The sequence below is a fragment of the Barbus barbus genome (assembly GCF_936440315.1).
Source record: "Barbus barbus genome assembly, chromosome: 13".
NCBI lineage: Eukaryota > Metazoa > Chordata > Actinopteri > Cypriniformes > Cyprinidae > Barbus > Barbus barbus.
In genome coordinates, this window is record NC_136741.1 from 27427614 (window position 1) to 27451339 (window position 23726).

Below are 23726 nucleotides of genomic sequence, written 5' to 3' on the forward strand. Positions count from 1 at the left end.
TTAAAAAAGCAAATTTAGTTATGAATGACAAAAAATATTACAGTATTACAGCCAACTATTGTCCGATATAGTTTTATGCTAATTTATGCAATGTTATTTTCATTGCTTTGTTTGATCCATCCTTAATAAAAAAAAATTATAAACAATATGCAGAGGGAAATCAGTCTGTCCAAATCCAACCTGATAATGCATTTATTAGATTAGTCTCGCATACATGAAACAAAATATCACTGTGGCATGTTTATTATATTTTTGTAGTAATTTTGTGATTTTTTTTTTCCTTTTTATTGGATTTTGTTTTTTAAAAATTATTTCAATATAGCTTTTGTTTTAGTACTTTAGAGGAAGGCTGAAGATAGTGGCTCTGCGTCTGTAAGGATGTCAGCTGTCTTTTTGCAGAAACCGCCAGATCCGGTGAGCTGGAAGCAGAGGAGAGATCGTCGTCTAGACCAGAGAGGCTGAGTCTGGCTCCTGCGCTCCGGCTGGTTCTTTGAGGTTGAAGTGGAGAGACACCGTGGCAGAAAACGCAAAGCAAGAGAAAGTAAAGGACAAGAGGACCAAGGAAGGAAAGTAAAGGGAAGAGATGAGAAACAGGACCAGGGTGCAAGAAACAGAGCAAGTGTGGGGTGCAAAGTTGGAATTTGCAAAAGCAGGAGTCTGGAAGAATTAAGGAACATCTAATAATGGTAATAAGTTAAGATCTACAATGCATTCACATTGCAATGTCACATAATGGAAGTTAAATGGGTTGCTAATGTCATTTCATGTTGAATGAAAAGCTCAATCATGGATGCAAAACTTGTTTTACCTGTTCGGCAAAAGTCCGATTTTATAAAATTATAAAATGTACCATTTTGGAGACAAATGATCATAAGGCAGCTTTAAACACAAATGTTTTCCTTTTTTATTGTATTTTTACAGATACAAAAGATAGATTAATCAAAGAGCCCAAAGCCCATGTCTTCATCAGACTCCTCAGATTCTTCTTTCTTCTCTTCCTTTTTCTCTTCCGCTGAAAAATAAATATGCAAATGTGAAATTACACATCACAAAGCTTCCTGGTTATTTCTGACTTCAACCACAAAGTACATTATCAGTGGACCAGATCAGCCTGTCTGAAATTAAAGTTTGGACTGCTGCAATTTAGCATGAGGGAAGGCGGCAGGAATGCTACTATCTGATCAGATCCATTACAAACCAATTAGTGTGTAATGGGTGATGTTCAACTACTAATGAAAAAAAGATCACTCACACCAGGAAACAGATCTGAAACATTTTGCTAACATAAAGTAATGCATCTTGAAAACAAAACAATGACATTTTTCAGTAGAACCTATATCATCAAATTAGAATTAAATAAATATTTGTACACGAATAAAGTTATTTTTTTGTTAAGATACTATTATAGTTTTATTCGTTTTTATTTCAGTTAAAATGTATTAATTTTGATGTTTGTCATTTTTTTTATAATTTTCCTTAATGTCTACACTGTTTTGATAAATTCTTTTTTCAGTTTTAGCTTTAGTTAAATTAAAAATTTGAAATATTTATAGTTTTTTGGTTTTAACAAATGCTTTTTGGTTTAATGGTTTCAGTTTTAGTTTTCTATAAAAACCTTGGTAGCAGGTTAATTAAACTACCCACCTGCAGGTGCTTCCCCAGCAGGAGCGGCACCACTGCCAACAGCGGCAGCAGCAGAAACCGCCACTGCACCACCCGCTGGAACGGAGGCTAACTTAGAGAGGCCTGTGGCAAAATAAAAGTAAAACAAAGCGAGACTTATTTAGAACTCACAGCTCATGTGATTTTTATATTATGCAAGTCAAACAGTAAATGCAAAGCAGCCGTACCAGCATTCATGACTTCATTGATGTCTTTGCCATTCAGTTCACTGATGACCTGTTGAGTAACACCAGAGATTGAATCATTTGGGGAATTTGCTGCATTATGAGAGCATCCATCTTACTGATTAAGAACAAGGAAACAAGGGCAACCGAGCTGCATGTGCAAAACCACCAGAACTGTATTGAATTCCTTATAATAGCTGATAATTTCAATAGAATATACCCAAGAGATTTATTTAATAGACCTTTTTCAGCAGAAGTCATCATAGTTGGCTTAACTTTGAGAGCAGTGAATGGGAGAGTACCGAGTACCACAAATTATTTTTACATTCCTATTTGCTCAAACAGCAAAAGAAAAACTCATGACTTTCAAAAAAAAGGAAACAATTGAGAGAAACTGAAATCGGCAGTCTGAAGAGAGAACAAATTTACAGTCTCTCCCATAGACGCTGCTTTAGAAACACCCTCGCATTGGCGTTAACTAGTTTTGTTGTAATTTGATGCATAAATTATAAAACACTTGCATAAAAAAAATCTGTTATATTGAGATGCAGATTTTATTTGAACCTTGTTAAGGCGCTCATCATCGGCCTCGATTCCAACACTCCCCAGGATGTTCTTGATGTCTTTGGAGGATGGGTTGTTGTTGCCACCCAGAACAGCCAACAGGTAAGCGGCCACGTAACGCATTCTAGAAAAAATATTACAACTGATTAATGGGATTGTTTATAGTTATCTTTTATTCTTATCTTATATATAGGATCTTATATATCTTATCTCTTAGTTATCTTATATATATATATATGTAGGGGAAGTCGTGGCCTAATGGTTAGAGAGTCGAACTCGTAATCCAAAGGTTGCGGGTTCGAGTCTCGGGCCAGCAGGGATTGTAGGTGGGGGGAGTGAATGTCCAGTGCTCTCTCCACCCTCAATACCACGACTGAGGTGCCCTTGAGCAAGGCACTGAACCCCCAACTGCTCCCCGGGCGCCGCAGCATAAATGGCTGCCCACTGCTCCGGGTGTGTGTTCACGGTGTGTGTGTGTTCACTGCTGTGTGTGTGTGTGTGTGTTCACTGCTGTGTGTGTGTGTTCACTGCTGTGTGTGTGTGTGTGTGCACGTTGGATGTGTTAAACGCAGAGCACGAATTCCGAGTATGGGTCACCATTATTCATATTATCTACAGAAGAATTTTGGCCAAATATGTATATTTAATACTTGTATATTTTAATACTGAATTATATTTTAATATATCTACAATGCAGCTCCAATTGATTAAAACAAAAAATATCTAAATTGTGAATTAAATCTTTGGTCCCACTATTAATTTTGAAAATATGGCATTAAATTACAAATACAATATTTCTGATATATTGTCACCTAATATATAAATCAAACTGAAAAATTATGAAAATTAACTGCTATACTGTCCCAGAGGTCGAAAGAAAGCCTCCAGGTCAGATGTTTACTGGGACTGAACCAAGGTTTATCAAACGTTTCACACGTGGTTTGTTTAACGCATTTCAACTTTAAAAACTAATTCAAATAAACGGAACATTTTCCAACCCTTTACGACTTACTGTGGTATTAATTTTAATTACATTCTGCCATTTTTCGAATCTGAGCAAACGAAAGCAAAATGGAGTAACGTTATGGCTATCACTTGATAAGCATGTGCTTACAGAGGGGGAGTTTTAATCATAAATACTGCCTAAACATACTTTAACACTTTCAACATATAAACAAGAAGACAGAGCAAGATTTAGTGTTAAAATGTCGATAAAAACATACTTTAAGTCTGCGAAAGACACGAAACGTCGGTCACGCTGCAATTTCCGGAAAAGAGAGGACGAGTAGAAGGAAATAGCTGAAGAATGCATCAGTGTGCGATGATCTGATTGGCTGCATGGTGCGCCCTGTCAAAATGCCAAACGCTGATTGGCCACTATTTTTTCCTCGTTTATGGCTGGGAGTGAGTGCGACAGCCGTGGTAGTGTGAGAATCAGGGAGATATTTGTGGATTTTATGAAGGCGTTTTCCCTTTAATATAATTTATATCAAACTTGATTATTTAATAAATACATTTTCTTAACAATTGGTGTGTGTTAACCATCTCTCTATTTTAAATGTTTTAATCCCCTCCAATTTAGCTAATAGCTACACATTCAATAACACCTCACACTAGTGAATAAAGAGATCTTCTAGATCTAAAAAGAAATATTAATATGAAACTAAAAAAAGTAACGTTAATTAAATGTCTATGATTTGGTCTTTTGACACTTTTGGTGGTATTTAATGGCCTTAACCTCCATTCAGTTCTGACTTTGATACACAACAACTTGTTTTATTAATTACATCACTTCTTATTTTTCTAGTAGAGGCAAAAATAAAAGGAATGAGGCATGACATACCATGAACCCTTTACACTGCAAGAGCAACCTCTTGTAAAGATCATTCTTGACATTACATCATAGCCAAATATTAGAATAGCACCTATTTAGTACGTAAAACAAACAGCTCCTGACATGACCACATTAAAAGAATACAAAATGAATAGACATTGAAGCTTTTTATTTACAGTAACAAAAGCTCACAATGGCAAACACAGCAATCACAAACACTGACTCAGAATATTAAACAGATATCAGATAATTAACACTATCTTCGATTCAGTTTCTGTTCCATCTTGATGTAGAAAGCAGTGGAATTCTGATCAAGGAAAACAGATGTGAATTTCAGAAGCATCTACAGTTCTATTAGCTCTTCATCCTTCTCTTGTGTAAAGAGGTAAGACACAGTTTCCAGAATAAACTCCAGGGTTTTCCTCCAGCTGGTCACATACCAGATCTTATACAGGAATTCTCCGAAGAGCACCAGCAACAAGAGTACCATAACACTCAGGAAGATCCGATCGATGTGGTGGAGCACCTTCTCTTTGAATGTGCGTTGCTCCCACGGCACTGCGGCCCGAGCCTCGCTGTATTTGCTGAAATGGAGGAGTGCTTCCTCATCACTGTTTATCTCCTGTGTCTCCATCTCCTGCTGCTCCACAGCTCCGTCACCTTCTGCCATCCTGCTCAACGCTCTCCAAAAGTCAGGCCTTTGGAAATTGCTTTTGTAATGAAATTTCCAACTTGTGGAGACAGGCCTCTGCCCGGCGCGTCCTCTTTTGTTGGTCTTCCCTGGGCGCAGCCGAAGAATAAAGCCTTAAGTAATTGAATTGGCAGCAGCTTAATTAGTTTTCGGTCTCTTTTTAATACCTGAAGTTTGAGAACATACAAAGGATGCCTTATTTAAATGATGAAACTAATTACTTAACTGTAGCCATTTTAATTGAGTTGGTTAATTTCCATTGTCCCCGTCAAGGCTGCTGTGTGTATCTGACTGAATAGGGCAGGCTGATTATGAACTCACACCTCACTAAGAAGATCACTAGGACTTAGTGACACTCAGCACTTTTCAAAATCCTAAAGTAACAGATGGCAAGTTGTTGACAAAAAGGCATCTAGCATGGCTTTATTTCTTTGAAAAACTTTTGAATCTATTTATTCTGTATTTGTACTTAGGCTATTTTAACCATTTATTCTGTATTTGGGAATATTTAATTACAGTCACTGGACTTTAAGTGTTACTTTTCCATCTGAGCGTGACTAAAGCAGTTTGGATGCAAGTATTTGCATTTACAAGTACACATGCAAATATTTATATATATTGGTATATCACTTATTAAATGCAGAAAATCTTGAAGTCACGATCTTCAGATTATGACGTAAGCTGATATATTCATATATGCTGAATATATTCAGCATATAATATTACTTTTAGGATCCATTTCATGTAACTATAACACTTTTGCTTATTCCTAAAATAATTAGGATCATATAAGTGAAATATTAACTGAAATAAAAATAATTAAAACAATGTATTATTATTATAATAAGTGTTACAAAAATACATAAAGTTTGTAACACTGACTGCTAATATTAATTCAATTAATATTATAACCAAACATCTCAAACCTACATTTTTTTTCCATGTAAAATACTATTGGGGATATGTTCACCTACTATAATAACAGAGAATGATACGTTTTAAAATAGTGCTGTCAAACGATTAATCACATCCAAAATAAAAGTTTTTGTTTACATAATGTGTGTGTGCTGTGTATATTTATTATGTATATACACTGACTGACCACGTTATTAGGTACACCTTGCTAGTACCGGGTTGGACCCCCTTTTGGCTTCAGAACTGCCTTAATTCTTCGTGGCATAGATTTAACAAGGTGTTGGAAACATTCCTCAGAGATTTTGGTCCATATTGACATGATAGCATCACGCAGTTGCTGCAGATTTGTCCATGATGTGAATCTCCCGTTCCACCACATCCTAAAGGTGCTCTATTGGATTGAGATCTGGTGACTGTGGAGGCTATTTGAGTAAAGTGAACTCATTGTCATGTTCAAGAAACCAGTCTGAGATGATTTGAGCTTTGTGACATGGTGCATTATCCTGCTGGAAGTAGCCTTCAGAAGATTGATACACTGTAGTCATAAAGGGATGGACATGGTCAGCAACACTACTCAGGTAGGCTGTGGCGTTTAAACGATGCTCAATTGGTACTAAGGGGCCCAAAGTGTGCCAAGAAAATATCCCCCACACCATTACACCACCACCACCAGCCTGAACCATTGAGACAAGGCAGGATGGATCCATGCTTTCATGTTCTTTACGCCAAATTCTGACCCTACCATCTGAATGTTGCAGCAGAAATCGAGACTCATCAGACCAGGCAGTGTTTTTCCAATGTTGGTGAGCCTGTGTGAATTGTAGCCTCTGTTTCCTGTTCTTAGCTGACAGGAGCAGCACCCGGTGTGGTCTTCTGCTGCTGTAGCCCATCTGTTTCAGGGTTTGACGTGTTGTGTGTTCAGAGATGGTATTCTGCATACCTTGGTGTAACGAGTGGTTATTTGAGTTACTGTTGCCTTTCTATCATCTCTAACCAGTCTGCCCATTCTCCTCTGACCTCTGACATTAACAAGGCATTTTCGTCCACACAGCTGCCGCTATTTTCTCTTTTTCGGACCATTCTCTGTAAACCCTAGAGATGGTTGTGTGTGAAAATCCCAGTAGATCGGCAGTTTTTGAAATACTCAGACCAGCCCATCTGGCACAAACAACCATTCCACGTTCAAAGTCACTTAAATCCCCTTTCTTCCCCATTCTGATGCTCGGTTTGAACTTCAGCAAGTCGTCTTCACCACATCTAGATGCCTAAATGCTGCCATGTGATTGGCTGATTAGCAATTTGTGTTACCAAGCAATTGAACAGGTGTACCTAATAAAGTGGCCGGTGAGTGTATAAACACAAACACGTGCATGTATGCATTTAAGAAAAATGTGTTGTTTATATATATTTATGTATAAAATATAAGAATATAAATGTATGTGCAAGTAAATATTTCCAAAATATATACTGTATGTGTGTGTATTTATATATACATAAATATACACAGTACACAAACTTTTATTTTGGATGCGATTAATCACAATTAATTGTTTGACAGCACCATTTTAAAATTTATTATAAGATAAAAAGTGAAGGATTTATTATTAAATTTGACAGAGCACCAAACCACATGGCAGTAACAAATGCTGTCAGACCATCATGCAGCAACAATCAAAACGATGAAACACCAGGACCTGTTTTAGATATTTTTTTATTTTTCTGCATAAAAATGCACAGAATGTGAAAGTTGATTTGCTTCACATGGGCTTAGGAGGAGCTCTGGGTGGAGCACCCTGCAGGAAAAAAGGGGGAAAAGGAAAATGAGGAAAATGAGGAAAATGCAGGAAAAGAAAATGCTGCGATGCACATAAACAAGTAACAAAATACAATGCATGCACTTTAACCCTACTAATTTTTATAGACTTGCCTGCAACAGAATTTGATTGTACTTACACTGGGCCTGAAGCGGGGAGGTGGTGTTCGGTCCTTGCGGGCCTCCCGGGATCGGTTTCTCACCACCTTGCTGTGGATGGCACAGCTAACACAGTAATGCAGCTTCACGTACAGCTTGGGCAATACGTATGCTACACAGGAGGAATAGGGATATAAAAAAAATATTAAAAATGACAAGGAATAGCACATATTAAGACTTTGGCAATGTTTTGGTCGTTAAAGCAGTCACTTACAGTCAAACACACTAGCTTCTGAGATGTCCCTCACAGCAGCAGCCTCCACAATGTTCCTGATGACAAACTTCTTGATGGCCTTGTCCTTGGGAACACAGCGGGCACAGTTGGTGCAGCGGATGGGCTGGACATGTCCACGGCCCTTCTTTGCACGTCCGTTGTTCCTTCTCTTCTTAGTCTGTCAATTAAAAATGGAAACATTTAATCATTAGGAGTACAGAATATAATTCAATTAACATCCTACACCTTCTGCCCAATGAATTTACATATATTTTCCAGTTGTTCATAAGCAATTTAAAAATTTCATAATATACTTTTAATTTTTATACCAAGCTTATTGCTGGAGATTAAGCCATTTCTTGCTTGTGCTAAATTTAAATTAATATTATTCATTTTAATTGATCAGATTTTTCAAATTTTCAAAAATTGGGAAATTATATAAAAATGTACAAATAAACTTCATGATTTGTATGTGGTTCCCATAGTAATGTAAATCCTGGAAATATCAGGAAAATTCCAGGATTTCCATTATTCTATGGGAACCACTTTCAAATTTCCATTTAAGTTGACCTTTTATTTAAAAGCAAATAAATAACCAATCATTAAATTACCTTTTTAAAATGTCAAACAACTAAATTTCCAGGATCATTAGAATGAGAACCACTAACAGACATCATATATATTTTTATTTTCATTTTTGGACATCTGAAAATTGGGTTTTTCCTGATATTTCCAGGTGTTCCATTACCATAACAACTACGTAGATCTTTAATAAATTTCCTAAGAACAGACACTTAAAATTGAGAACTTTTTGTTTTGCACCAATCAAAATACATAACTGTCAATCCACTCTTAAAGGTATATTACACTAGAAAACCAAGTTCGATGCAGCATCAATCTTCATATCAGCTCAGTTTACACTCAAGCACTATGACAGGCTGCAGCGTCTTCATACATACACTAAATAATGACTATCAGTACGCTGAAGAACTAATGGCGATAATAAGCATTAAATGGAAGTGTTTTACTTCATATATACAGCGGAGCAGGCCTGTTCAAGCCGCGTGCTACAGCAGAGGCAGCACATGTTAGCCATCTTCACAGACGTCTTACTAAAACTGTCCAATAATCCGATGTAATGGCCCACATTTAATCAAATCAAATACCTAACTATACTCTGTGACCAGTTTTCTTGAGTGTATAAAAGCTATTTAATATACTAAAACATATTCACGAATCAATGGTGAAGGCTCGCTACTCACCATCTTGAACGGGAGGCAGGAAAGAGGACCGGAAAAGGCAAACCGGAAATAAAATCTTTCTCTGCTACACAACAAAAGTCTATTGAACGGGAAAATACTGCTTTGATGCGATGCAAACGTATATATAAACGTATATGGAGGTATACAATATATATTTACAATTTAATATCACTATATGATACTAATTTATTCATAATAGGGAACTAGTTTACTGCGGAAGGATATCTGAGTTGATGGCGAAGGCAGCGTAAAAGTCATATAATAATTGTTATAAATGACAAAGCCTAAACGTACACAAAATAAATTTACTACTATTATTTTTTCATCATGCTAGCAGGGTCAATTAAGCATATATATATAGAAAATGTATAAAATTAAATTATATGTAATAAAAATAATAAAATACTTTATAAAACATTTTCACAATAAATTAAAATGTACAGCAAATGTTAACTGCACTTTAAATATTACAATAAAGCAAGAATGCTCTTTATTAATGTGTGAGGTGCAAAAGAATCAGTTGATTTGGTGATTTCTAGCTGAACTGTCTTAAGAATAAAAAGCACAATTGAGAACTGATTTCAAATTTATATTATTTTAATTAATGAATACTAAAAATAACAATACATAAAATGTATTTAAAAGAGATGCACAGAAAATTACAAAGGTTGTAACCTGAAAGGTTAGGATATAAAATCTTTGAACATGATACATTGAGAAGAATAAAAGGGGCAAAAGAATCGAATCAGATACTTGTATCATAATATTGTAACATTACTGGAAAACTAGTGGATCAGTACATATGCAGACAGTTTGAAGTGGTTTAGTTGACACATCAGTGATGTCAGTGCCTCAGTAAATCACACAGGAGAATTTATTGGGGAAAATATAACAAACAAAATATATATATCTTCTTTCAACATGGTCCATATGGGGGGTGGGTGCAAAGAAACAAAAAGGACAAACAGCCACACACACACAGATGTATGCAGACACACAAACAAACACACATGGGAGCAGAAGGAAAACAACTTCCCGTTACAATTCCAAACCAAATATCGCCACAGGAAAAAAACAAAAAAAGACTGGCCTCGACTCCTGTAGATATCATCAATAAAATCATATTATAAATTTGATCACCGGCTGTTTTCAAAGCTAAACTAAACCTATATCTTTTTTTTTTTAAACAATTCCATATACACAATCCATAAACATATTCCATATTCACATCTGTGAGAATAAATGCACCAGATCCAAGCACCACTTGAGGTCTAGACAGTTGCCTTATTTAAAATAACAAATCTGAACCACTGATTTATCATGATTCATCCGGTCCAACATATTTATTTATTAATTATTATATATACTGTATAAAACAAGGACCTGCGATTTTCTTTCCATTGAACCCTTAATAGTAAAGTGCTCTTGGCAAAGTTTGCCCTTACATGCTGATGTGGGTCCAGTCCTCCTAATTTAAATATATAAACCATAAAAACAGGCATACTGATAACCAATCAGCAGCTAGACGCTAGTTAACCGATGCCAAGAGCAGCACAACCATGCTTTATAAAAACGGATGGTCCGTCATATCAACTTCAAGCACAAAATAGCTTATTTAGTTTAAAGCAAATTTGGGAATTGTCTGAATGAGAGGAATCATGGCGTGCTTTGATTAACTAGTGCAAATCCAACTAAAAGTGTCAGAAGTGCAGTGTTTTCCACAGACAACCAACTGCAGGCCAGGCCCTCTTAGCTCAGAATTAACCAATCAAGATTGTATTAATGTTTTAACAATTTCTTAGACCGGACAAGTCTGACAATTCTGGTTGTCCAGTGTCTAAATGTTGACTAGTGGCTGTAAAGGTTGCTTGGAAAGCAACTCCTGACACCCCTCTAAAATACTGGCCCCTTTTATTTATAAAACGGCAAGGAATAAAACCGCTCTTCACCAATCAGGGAAGACGAGGAGGTTACGAACAACTGGATCACATTCAAAACATACAGACAAAACATGTGCATTAAAATGTCAGTATTGAAAGACAATAGCAAATTCTTGTGCGCTACAAAAGGTTTGAGCAAAAAGAGAGGGAGGTTTTCGGCTCCAGAGCTGCAAAAATTCACTCATTTGCAGTTTCTAGACACCGTTTCCCCGCAACAATCTGGGTGGATCCTGAGGGTAAACAGGAGGGTGGTAAACGCAGCAAAAGTTCTGCAGCATCACTTGGGCTCAGCTCGATACCATTTTGCGGCATTGCAGCTTTAAAAAAAATCTGAATATCAGGTCTCCCTGAGTTAGTAGCACTTCACTGTATCAGTCTGCTTATGTCTTCTTAGTCCTTTTTGTATTAAGAAATCCACAAGAAAAGGAAATGGAAAAAAAAAAGTAAAGTCTTACAAATGTACAGTTAGCTTTGGAGGGGCAGCTGGTAGCATCTGAACGGTCTGATGAACAGAAACGACACAATCCATCGTTAAGATGCGTCTTGTGTCTTCAAATACTTTATGCTGCCGCAAAGGTGCAAATAAAATCTTGCACCATTCAGAGGTGAGATGGTTGTTCTGTGTTTGAAAGTGTGTGTGTGTGTGTATTTGGGTGGTTAAAGTGAGGCTGTGTAAGTGAGATGTTGAGTGGTCCTTGTGTTTGTAACTGTCATTGGAAATTGCTTGACAAGGCAATCTCACAATTTAATCATCTAAATGGTGAAAACCACTGTAGAAGATTAATTTGCAAGGCTGTATTAGTCGTATTATCATAAATACACATACATTTGCATATTTTAAGGATCCAATTTTAGATTTAGCTACATATCAGTAGCAACATTTTATAAATGAGGCCGTTTTGTGTATAATGCATAATATATGCATGCACTGTCAAATGTGGAGTGTATCAGGAGAGGGTAAGGATATATTGTGTGTGCGAAGGTCTTGGTCAGTAGTTCCTATTTGTAAACACTTGTCTGTCAATCCATTTAGTGTTGTTCCTGCTGGTGCTTGTTCATGTGTGCGGACAGTACATGGTGCTAAATTAACGCTGCTGTGTCCATGACGTTTCTGTTGGGATCCAGTGTGGCAAAGAACCGCACATCCCTGTCCTTGTCCATCCTCAGCTCAGACAGAGCCTCTTCCAGCTCATCAGAGTAAGCACTGCCTGGGTCCTTGAAGTACGCTGAAATCAGAACACAGACATAGGTGAATAGAACCCATGCCTAAACAGTGACACACCAAATACTTAATAAGAAAAACATTTTATTTTTTGTGCTACTAATAGTGACAGTTTGTTTAACGTTAAATTAAATGGTCACTAGCCTACATTAAGATAAAACTAAAGAACTGCAAGAACTTCAAATAAAAGTGCAAATAAAAGAATCCCTTTTATTTTAAATAAAAAAATAAATATATAATTAAAAAAAAATTAAAACTGAACTAAAAATAAAATAAATGAAAACAAAACTAAAAAAGTATAATAAAAAAATCATTATGCAATAAATCAAAACAACAAAACCAAAATTCTAAATGGCCTTTACTTTAAGTGCAACTACACTTGACAACTTGCACTTTGGACATTCTAGAAAGCATTTCACTGGACAAAAATAAGTATACATCTTGTGTAGCATATTACTTGGCTTAATGAATGAGTGGATGCATGCATAACATCCTGTAATGCATATATCTTCTAACTTGTCTTTATAAAGAGTGAGTGTGTCTTACATTTTTCCAACACGCTCTGCCGTAACGCCTTGGCCACCAGCACACGTACATTGGGTACAGGATCTGATGAGAGGCTGAGCAGACTGGGTAGAAGGTGCTGTGAAAACTGTTCCATGGACATACATTCCTCCTCCACAATGGCCTACGTGAAAACATAAGAAATTAATTAATCATTCATTCTCACACATTGTTAGATATAACATGACAGATTTAACATCCAAGAGCCCTCAGTGTCGGACTTCTGAAAATGTTGCACAAAACAAAACAAAAACACAAAACAAACATACGTTTTGACCTGACTGGTTAAAGTTATTTGCACACCAGTTTGTTATTCTGATATCATCAATTTCAGAATTATGAATCCCACAGTGTCCCAGAAAAAAAACTATAGTACTCCTCGATGCAAAATAATTATTGTAACTTATTTAACACCATCAAAAATATGAGATCTATGAATGAGAGAAATGTGTTAAGATGGTTTGACTAAGTCCTGTGTAACACTGTAAAAACCTGACGTAAATTTTACCTGGCAAATGAATGCAAATGCCTGACGTCCGATCCATTTGGGACAGTGGCAGAATCTCATAATGAGCTCATTAATGAAATTCAGACCCAGATCATGAGCTTGACAGCCATACAACTTATGCAGGATCTCCACCACCTACACACATTCACAAGACAAAACTTGTCACTAAATACAGGTGTGGATGATAATACCAGGTGTAAACGGCCTATAAGCCAAGGTTAAACACTGTCCAGTGGAGTTACTTAAAGCAGAACACAAACTCAAACAATACAGCTAGTGAAAGGCACTGTAATGTTGTTGCTATTTTTGACAACAAGCTGAAGCCCACATGACTCACCAGTTTATAGGAGATCCACCGCACTTCTGACACTTTGTCAGAGCAAAGGTTAAGTGCGATCTGTCTGAGGTAGTCATACACATCGTTGTGGCTGTACAAGTCAATGATCAGGATGAGCTGCCTAAATACACAGACACAGACAAATGCCACAAGAGTGAGATCACACTTGAGAGCTACAAAAGCTACATTGTCAACGAAGCATGGAACAAAGTAGTACGTACTCTGCTAGCTCATAGCGGAATCTCCAATTTCGGCTGTTGTCCGTCACCATGAACTCCTGCAGCTGATACAGATACTCCCGACGCTTATCGGCATGAAGAAGCTACAAAAGAAGACACAGAAAGATCTGTTAGAGCCAGTGTTGTTGAGGTCATTGTTAACTAAAACAAAACGATTAAAAATAGTTTTCTGTAATTGAAATAGAGATGAAATAAATAATAGATGAGAAACTTAAAAATCAGAATTGTTGCATCAGCAGCTAACTGAAATAAATAAGGTTAAGATGAAAGTGCTAAAATGACAAAAACCTAAATAAAAGATATTCAGAATTATTAAAAAAGAATAATGAATAAATAAATAACAAAAGCACATGACAAAATTACTTAAACTAAAACAAAAATTCAATAGTATATAAAAAAACTACTTAAATAACACTGTTTGGGACAGCCATGACATGCTCATCAAATTTATAATTATACATTTATAATATTTTTTTAATAATCCAAAAAATATATATAAAAACTGTATGTCTGAAATTATAATTCTTAAATTATAAAGCATTTATTTATTTATAAGCTCTTGGTATAAAATGATCATATATTCTGTCTTCCAAATCGAGGAAATTTCATATTCTCACCTTCAAGAAATCATACAGGTGTTTGAGGACTCCTATCCGCACCTCATCGAGATCTTTGAGGAAGCCGTTAAATATGGGCACCAGGTCAGCTGCAGTCAGCTGATCCCCCAGAATCACTGCCAACTCATGGATAGAGAACGCCAGCGTCCGCCGCACCTTCCACTGTAACACATTCAATAGTATTTCATTTAACAACCACTGAAGCTATTGTGTCTATTGCTCATTTTTTTAATATTTACAAAATAAAGACAAAAAATAACAATATCAATAATATAATCAATAATAATATGGTATTTAATATGGTATAATAATATAGTTTCCAACAAATAACATCAGCATTATAGATTGAGAGGATGTTTTACCTGTACGTCTGTAGCGAGGGTCTCGTATGTGTCTTTGAGGCAGTGCCAGTTCTGTCTGCCCAGCGTTAGGGCGACACCTGGCAAGCTGAATGCACAGTGTTTGGCGATCTCAGTGTCTACGGTCTGAGCTCGAGTGGGGTCTGTCATGGACAGATACTGATCCAGCAACTGCTGTGGAATTACATTCTGCAACGACAGAAAGAATGATTGTTAGGAAACATCATAGATTTAATCAAATACTATCTGAAATAGTCTGTTATTTAAAAGAAAGGAGTTTCTTTGTACATTTAATGTGCTTGTGTGATGAATAATTCATTAATGAGTGCAAATGAACAGTTGGCACAATAACACCTAAAGGTTTGTGGTTTGTACAACTACCTCAAAATCAAGGCCAGTGGAAAGCTAGCAGATTTTTATGTTAAGACATGCAAGATTTTTTTTTTAAATTCTGCTTTATAAGTCACTGTACACATATCCAGAGCAGTACATTACCTGAACTTTAGACTTCTCCTCTTCACACATTTTAGCTGTGTCTGAATCTTTGTCCTCCTCCACATTTTCTATTAGGTCTGACTCCTGTGCACACACATAACTGCATATATAATCAACTCTCTACTGTAGAGTTACTGTGCCAGCACTTCCTTCTAATGACATTTGCATAAAAAGATTTACATAAAAATGCAGATGGGAAGTGGCCAAGGCATGTCAAATAATGGCAGCAGTTTAAAAAACATTTAAAACAACATTATTCTCCTTGTATTATTGTTATGACTTAATATTAATTGACTACATGAAATATAGATATTTTTCCACGATAATGTAGATTCTTTATTTGGGGGCTTTTCTAAGCAAATACTGCTATGGAATTAATTTAATTAAATATCTATTAATAATAATAATAATAATAATAATAACAACAACATTATATTAATACCAATTAAATGTAAACTATCATCTTAATATTTTAAAAAAAATGGTTGAATCTGTTTTTTTAATCAAATGTAATAACTTTTATTTTTACAATATTACTATAATATATAATTGTATTATTATTATTATTATGGTTATGAATAGAAAAAACCTTTTAATTTAATTACACAGTCTAAATAATAATAATAATAATAAGATAAACACTTTTAAACATTGTAAGCATTACATTAATTAAATTTCATATTTCAAACATTAAAACATGAAAGATAATTTCTTTTAAATGTTTTTTCCTCAGAAACAGGAAAAAAAAAAACATTCTTTGAAATGTATTAACTACAAAATCATCCTCTCACCTCACTGCTGTGTTCAGAGTCGTCTACCAGCACTGGTGAACTGGAGGGTGAGTCTGAGATCTGTGCATCTGTCAGTGAGAGTTCACTCATGGCACTGAGCTCATCAGTCGTCGGGGAGCCTGTGGAACCGTTACTCTCTGACACAGACTCATCTGCATCTTCTGTCTGACTCTCTAGCTGGGCAGCTTTCAGCGCAGCGGACAACACCTTCACTTGAGCTGCGAGTGGAAAGCACACAGGGAAATAAATAACTATGTCCTTGACCTTGTGTGGAAAAGGTCAAAAGAACATGGGCTCTTTTTGCAATCACCTTGAACATCAGGATCATCCAGGTGAGGCTGAAGACAGTCCAGAACCTTCTGGATCTGAGAGCTGGTGGCTGGGCCTTGTGAATCTAAACTTGGCACGTCTTCTTCCCCCTCACCTTCCGTCTCCCTCATGGTCTCATCTTGTTTCTCTATCACCTCATCGCTTTTCTCTTCTTGTAAGAGTTCCAGGTATTGGGTGATGTCAGGTAGTGGGTCTCTCCAGAAATTGAAGGAGCTGAACATTGTGCACTCGTCCGTCTGCTGGTGGGACAAAGGGGCTGAGTGTTCAGGGTGGCACAGACTGGTGCCATCTTCTCGGGGTTGGGTAGATGGATGGCCTTCTGGACGATGTGATGGTGGACCTGTCAGAACTGAAGTGGATTGTAGCTGCTTTGAATGGGGCTGAATGAGACTGTGTGGAGAACCAGCAATGGAGGCATTGCGGCTGTTACTGGAGTTGCTGGTAGTCACTTCCTGCCCGTGGCTACAAAGACAGTTGTGCAAAAGAGTTCAAAAATTTATTAAATATAAAGTAGTAACTAAGAACAATACTACTGTTCAAACATTTGCGGTCTCCAAGATTTTTTAATGTTTTTGAAAGAAATCTCTTACATTCACCAAGGCTGCATTATATGATGAAAAGGACAGTAAATTGGCAATTTTATGAAATATAATATTTTTATTTTAATATATTTTAACATGTAATTTATTCGTGTGATGGCAAAGCTACATTTTCACCATTATTACGCCAGCCTCCAGTGTCACATGCTCCTTCAGAAATCATTCTAATATGCCAATTTGCTGATCTCAAAACATTTATAAAAATTTTAACAATTCCTTAATTATTATCACTTTTGAAAACAACTGTGCTGCTTACTTCATTTATTTATTTGTTATTTTTTGGAGTAAACCATTTTTTCAGGATTCTCTTTTGAATACAACGTCCAAAATACCAGCATTTATTTGGGAGGGGGAAAAAATTTACTTTTTTTTCTAACAGATGCAAACTTTTACTGTCACTTCTGATCAATTTAATCCCTCCTTGCTGAATAAAAGCATTAATTTTTTTTTTTTTTTAAAGCCTAATTATACAAGGTTTCCAATAAAGATTGACACCTGACTACAACAACTAGTTAATTACAAACACATGTATTTTTTTCCGTACAAACCCAGTCACAGTAAAGAAACCATGTGAATTTACTTTTCTGAGCAGATCTTCGGTATCTCGCAGAGGGTTCCATCCTCACAGAAATGCAATCCTGTGATTGAAGGGTTGGCAAACGTGGAGATGAAACGACCTAGAGACTGGAACGCAGCCTGGCGTACCTGTAAAGGAAAAGAATATAAGCAGATGTTCCATTCCCTTTAAAAAATGAATAAAAATTAAAAAAGTAAAGAGATTTCCCAAAACAGGTGGAAACACAAGTCCGAAATCTCACTGATCGTAAATCCTACTCCACATTATACATTCACTTACTAAACATCAAATAACCACGTTCACTTTCAGAGGGGACAGAAATTACATGCGGAGTCACAGCATGTTAGAACACAGTGTTAGTGTGCGTGTTTCTTTGCTCTTACCCAGCGTGACTGATCACTAATGAGGTTGATAAACAAGGGGGACAATTTAGTACGCCGCACCTCTGGAGAAGTACAGTTTGAAACAACCATGAAGCACTCGGCACAGGCTTTCCGAATACCCCACAGACTGTCTGAGCACAGGTCGAAAAACTTCGCCATCTGAGGTGAGGACAAAGAAAGAATGCTGGTCAACACATTTGCATGTCGTGTTAACAAAAATCTGCACAAAGACACAAACAGACTTTAAGGCTTTATAAGATGAAAGGTGTTTTCTGGGTCTAGCACTATAATTAAATGCATTCATTCTGGCTGTGACTGCAGTATTGTTCTAAATACAAGCACAAGAGGAACGGAGCAAGTCTCACCAGAAGTTTCTCTGTGGCTTCCTGGCCAACAATAGAACAGAACTCGCCAAAGTTTGCAGCACAAACCTGATGGTGAGAAAAAAAAAAACAAAGTGTAATAGAACGTTTATACATTTGCAATGAGGTCAAATTCAGTCTTCTGTTGTGTTGTAAACAGAGGCCGGTTGCAACTCAAGCAACATTGCTTCTTGCCAACCCAGCACGAGTTGCAAAAGTAGATTAACATTCTTCACGACTACTGAGCTTTATTACTGCACTTATTTGAATGATGACGAAGAGTTTTATTGATCAAAATATGAATTGTTCAAGTATAATCAAAGTGAATATAACCATTTATGTATCAAGATATTCTACTAATATAATCTTGTATATGCCTGTGTGTAGAGGCCTGCATGAATGGAACATTTCTCCTGTTTTGACATTACACAAAATATATGAGGGGCCCTTACTTTCATGGAACATAAAATTAAGGTCTCCTGTCTGCATCTTGGTAGCAGACTAGAAACAGCCAAAAAAGGTAACACGCATATGTATGAAATGTATTGAACACGCCTAGAGGAAAAACTATTTAAAGACGATACAAACAGATATTCGGGAGATCTCTCTTCAGAGTTTTCTCTGCCTTATCGTCTAATGACAATAAAGTCTCTCTTCTGGCATCAAAACCTCAAGACTTCAAGAGTGATTCTTCATAGAAAAGGCAGAAGCCACCACAATGACAAAACAGTCGCAAACACATGCATATTGTACCAGAACTGTGTCAAGGCTTCTTGTTTTTGGAAGTCATTTCTGTCCACTGTGTTCTTTGGATTGTTACTTATTTGTCTCATGACACTGATGTAATATAATGCTGCATGAACTTGGTATTTGCACACTTTAGTAATAAGGGAAATACGCCACTGTTCAAAAGTTTGGGTCAGCAAGTTAAAATGATTTCTGAAGGATCAGCATATTGGAATGATTTCTGAAGAATCATGTGACACTGAGGACTGCTGAAAATTCAGCTTTGCAATCACAGAAATAAATACTTTCAATTAGAAACAGCTATACACTGTAGTATTATATCCCAATATTATTAACAAAATAATACATTTTTACCAACCACAAAGTTTTGAACAGTAGTTCATTTTTAATGTCATTGTATTAGGCACAAATGTAATCTACAAACACATTTTAAAGTAACTTCCATTTTTGAGCCATTTTTTGGATTTACTTTAGGTCGCAAAGTGATTATTATTGTATGTATAGCATATGCATTTCACACACAATGCAGTTCATCACATCAACTATGAGCATGTTCCAAAAAACAGTTCTAAGCTCTTCCACAAATTATGAAACAGAGAGTATCATTACCTTGCGGACTTGAAATAATCTGACGTCACTGCAGAGTTCACAAAAGCGCAGCAATAAAAGGTGTTCCACCGTGTCTTTTGTCAACATGGTCACAAGCTTGCACATGATCTGCAACAAGACATTATTCACCATCAACACAGAGATCAAAACATGAAAAGTTCAACACATCCCACAAAACAATTAACACAGTAACGCAGTATCATGCAGACAGTACACAGATAAGCATTCCATCACAGATGGAATGAAGTTATGACAGGAAATAACAAGTTGTTATCTTTTCAGTCCTATGAAAGCTCATGGCTTACATATTTTTATGATGAGTATTTTCCACTTCCAGTAATCAGCAGCACATTCTCTTAAACACAAAGACTCACCGCAACTGCTTCGATCTTGTAGTCATCGTCACTGCTGGGTTCAGTGAGCTCCAGAAGCACAGGGCAGACTTTTCCCTCCATATCTGCTTTACTCATCAGACCCTGTTCAAGCAGTACCAGCAGAGCAGCCTGGCTCGTCTTTCGCACCTATGGGAAAAAGCACAGACAAAAATCGACTCAATAGGTGGAGTAAATGATTAGTTGGAGTTAAAGAAACACTGAATAAGGCTTCAGGATCAACACCCAATACTGACCAGATGCATTTCTTAAGGATATATGGACCCCAAACATGGAAGTGACATATTTAACAAACAAATACGCTAAACAATTACTACACAAAATGATCATTGTCTTCACTGAAAAAACGGAAGCCTAATGATTATGCATAATAATGGGACCATTACTCAAGCAATCTGATAATTGTTGTGAAACTTCCTGTGACTATTACAAAAGAGCTTTTAAGATGGCTCTGTGAGTATTACAGAATAAACGATAAAATGGGATGAATTTAGAGATGCAATAGTGAAAGTAAAAGTTAAAGCACAGCATGCAGTCAGCAACCAACACCTTCTCTGGCAAGTTTAAAAAATTTCCCCCAAGCAGTTCCAATAAAAATACTGAATCTTATTTTCTCTTTCTTTCTCTCTCTAATTAAATAATATATTTATAATTAAACTTTAAATTTTAAATGTATTTTAAATGCTAAATAATATATATATATTAAAAACAACAATATTATACATTTAACATATATATTTATATATAGTTGGCTGACTAGTTTAAACATTTTAACATCCCTACCCTATAAAAATATTTGTCATTATTTCGATTCAAACGATTCAAAGAACAGGCAGTTTTTCAAAGTAAAACTCACCTGGTTATTAGGGTCTGTGAGATACCGGACCACAATGGGTACCAGATATCGTGAGAATGCTTCTGGGAAATTGGGCCGATTTTCATGAAGGAACATGGCAATGTTTGGTACCTGTTCCATCAGCTCTGCTCGCACTGTCGGTTCTGTAACATCACATTACATTTACAATATTATGTACAGTTTAGCCATTCTAAACAAGTCAAATACAGTCAGAAGTCATACAAACCTCCATCCTCAGACATTCTGGCAACTGTTTCCATGACGCTGATAAAGTCATTTTCATTATCACTGAACTCCCGGAGCACATCCAGCAATCCACGAGCCACAATCTGCCTGAAAATAAACATCAAATGTATCAAGCACACCATAACAGTCCACATCACATGGGCCTTTGCAATTAATATGCACAAAACTATTTGAAAAAGTAAGACTACTTTAACACAATTTTTCCAGATTATTGTTCATAATGTTTCCAAGCCAAAATATCAGAAATCACCCAAAAAACGTTCAGTGGAAGCCAAGTTCTTCTACGATGACAAGTTTGGCTACTTACTAAGTATTTCTGGTCCAACACCATATCAGGTTCGCTTTAAGCCCTTAAACTTTTAAAATTATGTTCCACCATTGTGCCATAAAAAGTTATCCTCATATTTTCTGTATCAAATCTCACTTATATTCGAGCGATAGTTACAAGATGGACATATAAAATCTTATACTACTCCTAAGAAAACACAGAGTATTGCATTTCAGAGAAAAAGAAATCCATCTCACATAACATGTCTGATAGTTACTCGTTTTATACTGCAGACCACACGCTTTACATCTCACCTGTTGAAGACGTTTTCACTGAAAGCATATTTCTCCAGCCGGCCCAGAGGGGTGAGATTATCCTGGCCTGCATCCAGGAAAGCTGTTATCCGAATCCCATCACACTCTGAACCATAGTCATCGAATCCAACTGCAAGACAGATTCATATGGACAGTTAATGATAGAGTATAAATTAATGTTGTTTGTTAGTACAGACGGGTGGTATCAAATGCGAGATTTTTTAAATTCATACCAGGAATATTATTAAAAGATGAAGCGAAACTCACAGTGACAGAGTTTTAATGAGAAATTATTTACTTTACAGCAAGAACAGTTAAAGAGATTCCATTGCATGCAAACCACTTCTGCCAGTAAAAGATCTGAGTGAGACATGACCTGTCCTGGACATGTTCTTGAGAGGTTTAATAAGATTCACCCAGTCACAATCATGGAGTTATATTGATTTTTAAAGTTGCTGAAGAGTTCTGTATACTCACAGTCATCCAAATCATCATGACCATCTTCAAAATACAAAGACAGACCTGGAGAAACAAAAACCATCAATGAAGATCAAAGACAGACAAGTGTCTAGTAGATAAGCTGACAGGTTCAAGCCATGCTGCTGTGACACATGAAGTTCGGCTGTGACTCGCAAGCTACCTTACTAGACAGTGTTTGTGGTCTTTTAGTTGCAAGAGCATTGAGTGCAAGTGCTGCTTAGGCAGACTGCTCACTATGTTTTGACATGTATCGTAGTGTTAGGCTAGCTTCTCACGTATGTGTCAACAACAAATAACCTGCTTACTAGGCGAAGATGTCTGTCAAACACCTTTTATATCGTAGTGTGCAATAACATACAAACAGTTCTTGAGCTATGACACTTTAGAAATGCATTTTAAAAGGTAACCAGTTAACCAAACGTGTTAACCGGAATCGAGCCCGGTCAGGTCGGCTAACAAACTGACAGTCAAGCTCTTGTCAGCTCAGCTATGTTATCTTCATTATGTACTATATAATTTCCATCCTAAAGTATTTAATACAACATAAATGATCTTGTTGGTCCAAAGTAGTTCTTTACCAAAGTACTTTTATAATATCCCAGTCTGTCCTGCTAGCTCCACAACTCGCAACTAGTGTTAATCCACTTACAAATTCACCAGGCTAATAACCTTTCGTCTAAAATAAACCAGAAAAATTTAAAAGGCATTCCGCGTCATGAAAGTCAACAGTGATAATAGAGCCGATTCTGTTTAAACCGCCTCATAAAGCTTTAAATAAATGTACTAAAGCACGTTAAGTTACCTGCCATCTTGATTTACAGCGGGGCTGTCACTCCACTTCCTCAAAAGATTTCCTGCTCTTATTTCAATCCCGGCATCTATATGGATATCAAATACTTAAAAAGCAAACATAAACTCATCGAAACAAAACACTTTTACGCGTGAAAATATCGCAAATATTCGTTTCGCTCAACCGACCGCTCGATGAGGAAAAAATAAGACAATGTCGATCACGTGACTTGTCTGAACTGTTTATGTAGAGTCGGATCTTTTCAGTGAATCGAAAGAACCGGTTCAGAAAAATGGACTGAATGATTCTTTCACGATAAGCCACGCTTTGAACTAAATGCAAATTTGGGTTATAACCCGTTTTATGATTTGAATCAGGATTGTGACTTGTTAGGAACCATAA

At 36.5% G+C, this 23726-nt stretch overlaps 3 protein-coding genes across 4 annotated transcripts; all 3 read right to left on the reverse strand.

The window, feature by feature from the left end:
- Positions 1 to 880: 880 nt before the first annotated feature.
- LOC306879520 (large ribosomal subunit protein P2-like) lies at positions 881 to 3723 on the reverse strand (the record flags this gene model as incomplete). Its single annotated transcript, XM_079432525.1, has 5 exons — positions 881 to 1012; positions 1645 to 1746; positions 1851 to 1899; positions 2412 to 2535; positions 3635 to 3723. The coding sequence occupies 5 exons, from the start codon at positions 3721 to 3723 to the stop codon at positions 936 to 938; spliced, it is 441 nt and encodes a 146-aa protein (XP_079288651.1). The 3' UTR covers positions 881 to 935.
- A 3821-nt stretch (positions 3724 to 7544) lies between these two features.
- Positions 7545 to 9332, reverse strand: LOC306878777 (small ribosomal subunit protein eS26-like). Its single transcript, XM_079431301.1, has 4 exons — positions 9300 to 9332; positions 8038 to 8215; positions 7805 to 7935; positions 7545 to 7644 (listed from the first exon to the last, which is right to left on the reverse strand). The coding sequence occupies exons 1-4, from the start codon at positions 9300 to 9302 to the stop codon at positions 7609 to 7611; spliced, it is 348 nt and encodes a 115-aa protein (XP_079287427.1). The 5' UTR covers positions 9303 to 9332; the 3' UTR covers positions 7545 to 7608.
- Positions 9333 to 10160: 828 nt separating this feature from the next.
- Positions 10161 to 23564, reverse strand: LOC306879288 (serine/threonine-protein phosphatase 4 regulatory subunit 1-like). Of its 2 annotated transcripts, none has more exons than XM_079432105.1 (20): positions 23337 to 23564; positions 22532 to 22576; positions 22055 to 22184; positions 21453 to 21559; positions 21227 to 21369; positions 20353 to 20499; positions 19979 to 20086; positions 18626 to 18691; positions 18261 to 18419; positions 17881 to 18005; positions 16682 to 17163; positions 16372 to 16589; positions 15581 to 15664; positions 15089 to 15274; positions 14727 to 14888; positions 14092 to 14192; positions 13871 to 13991; positions 13534 to 13668; positions 13057 to 13149; positions 10161 to 12465 (listed from the first exon to the last, which is right to left on the reverse strand). In XM_079432105.1, exons 1-20 carry the CDS (start codon positions 23341 to 23343, stop codon positions 12403 to 12405), a joined length of 2682 nt encoding a protein of 893 aa, XP_079288231.1. In that variant the 5' UTR covers positions 23344 to 23564; the 3' UTR covers positions 10161 to 12402. The 2 variants fall into 2 exon arrangements, with proteins under 2 accessions (XP_079288231.1, XP_079288230.1); XM_079432104.1 differs by having other exon boundaries at positions 13008 to 13149.
- Positions 23565 to 23726: the final 162 nt, after the last annotated feature.

What these genes read in the sequence shown, in the direction of transcription:
- LOC306878777 (XM_079431301.1), bottom strand. An exon ending in AGAAGCTAGTGTGTTTGACT is followed by an intron (nt 7,936 to 8,037) that starts GTAAGTGACTGC and finishes CCTCCTGTGTAG; the next exon opens with CATACGTATTGCCCAAGCTG. An exon ending in CTCCCCGCTTCAGGCCCAGT is followed by an intron (nt 7,645 to 7,804) that starts GTAAGTACAATC and finishes TTTTTCCTGCAG; the next exon opens with GGTGCTCCACCCAGAGCTCC.
- LOC306879288 (XM_079432104.1), bottom strand. An exon ending in GGATGATCCTGATGTTCAAG is followed by an intron (nt 16,590 to 16,681) that starts GTGATTGCAAAA and finishes TTCCACTCGCAG; the next exon opens with CTCAAGTGAAGGTGTTGTCC. An exon ending in TTCCGCTATGAGCTAGCAGA is followed by an intron (nt 13,992 to 14,091) that starts GTACGTACTACT and finishes CTGTGTATTTAG; the next exon opens with GCAGCTCATCCTGATCATTG.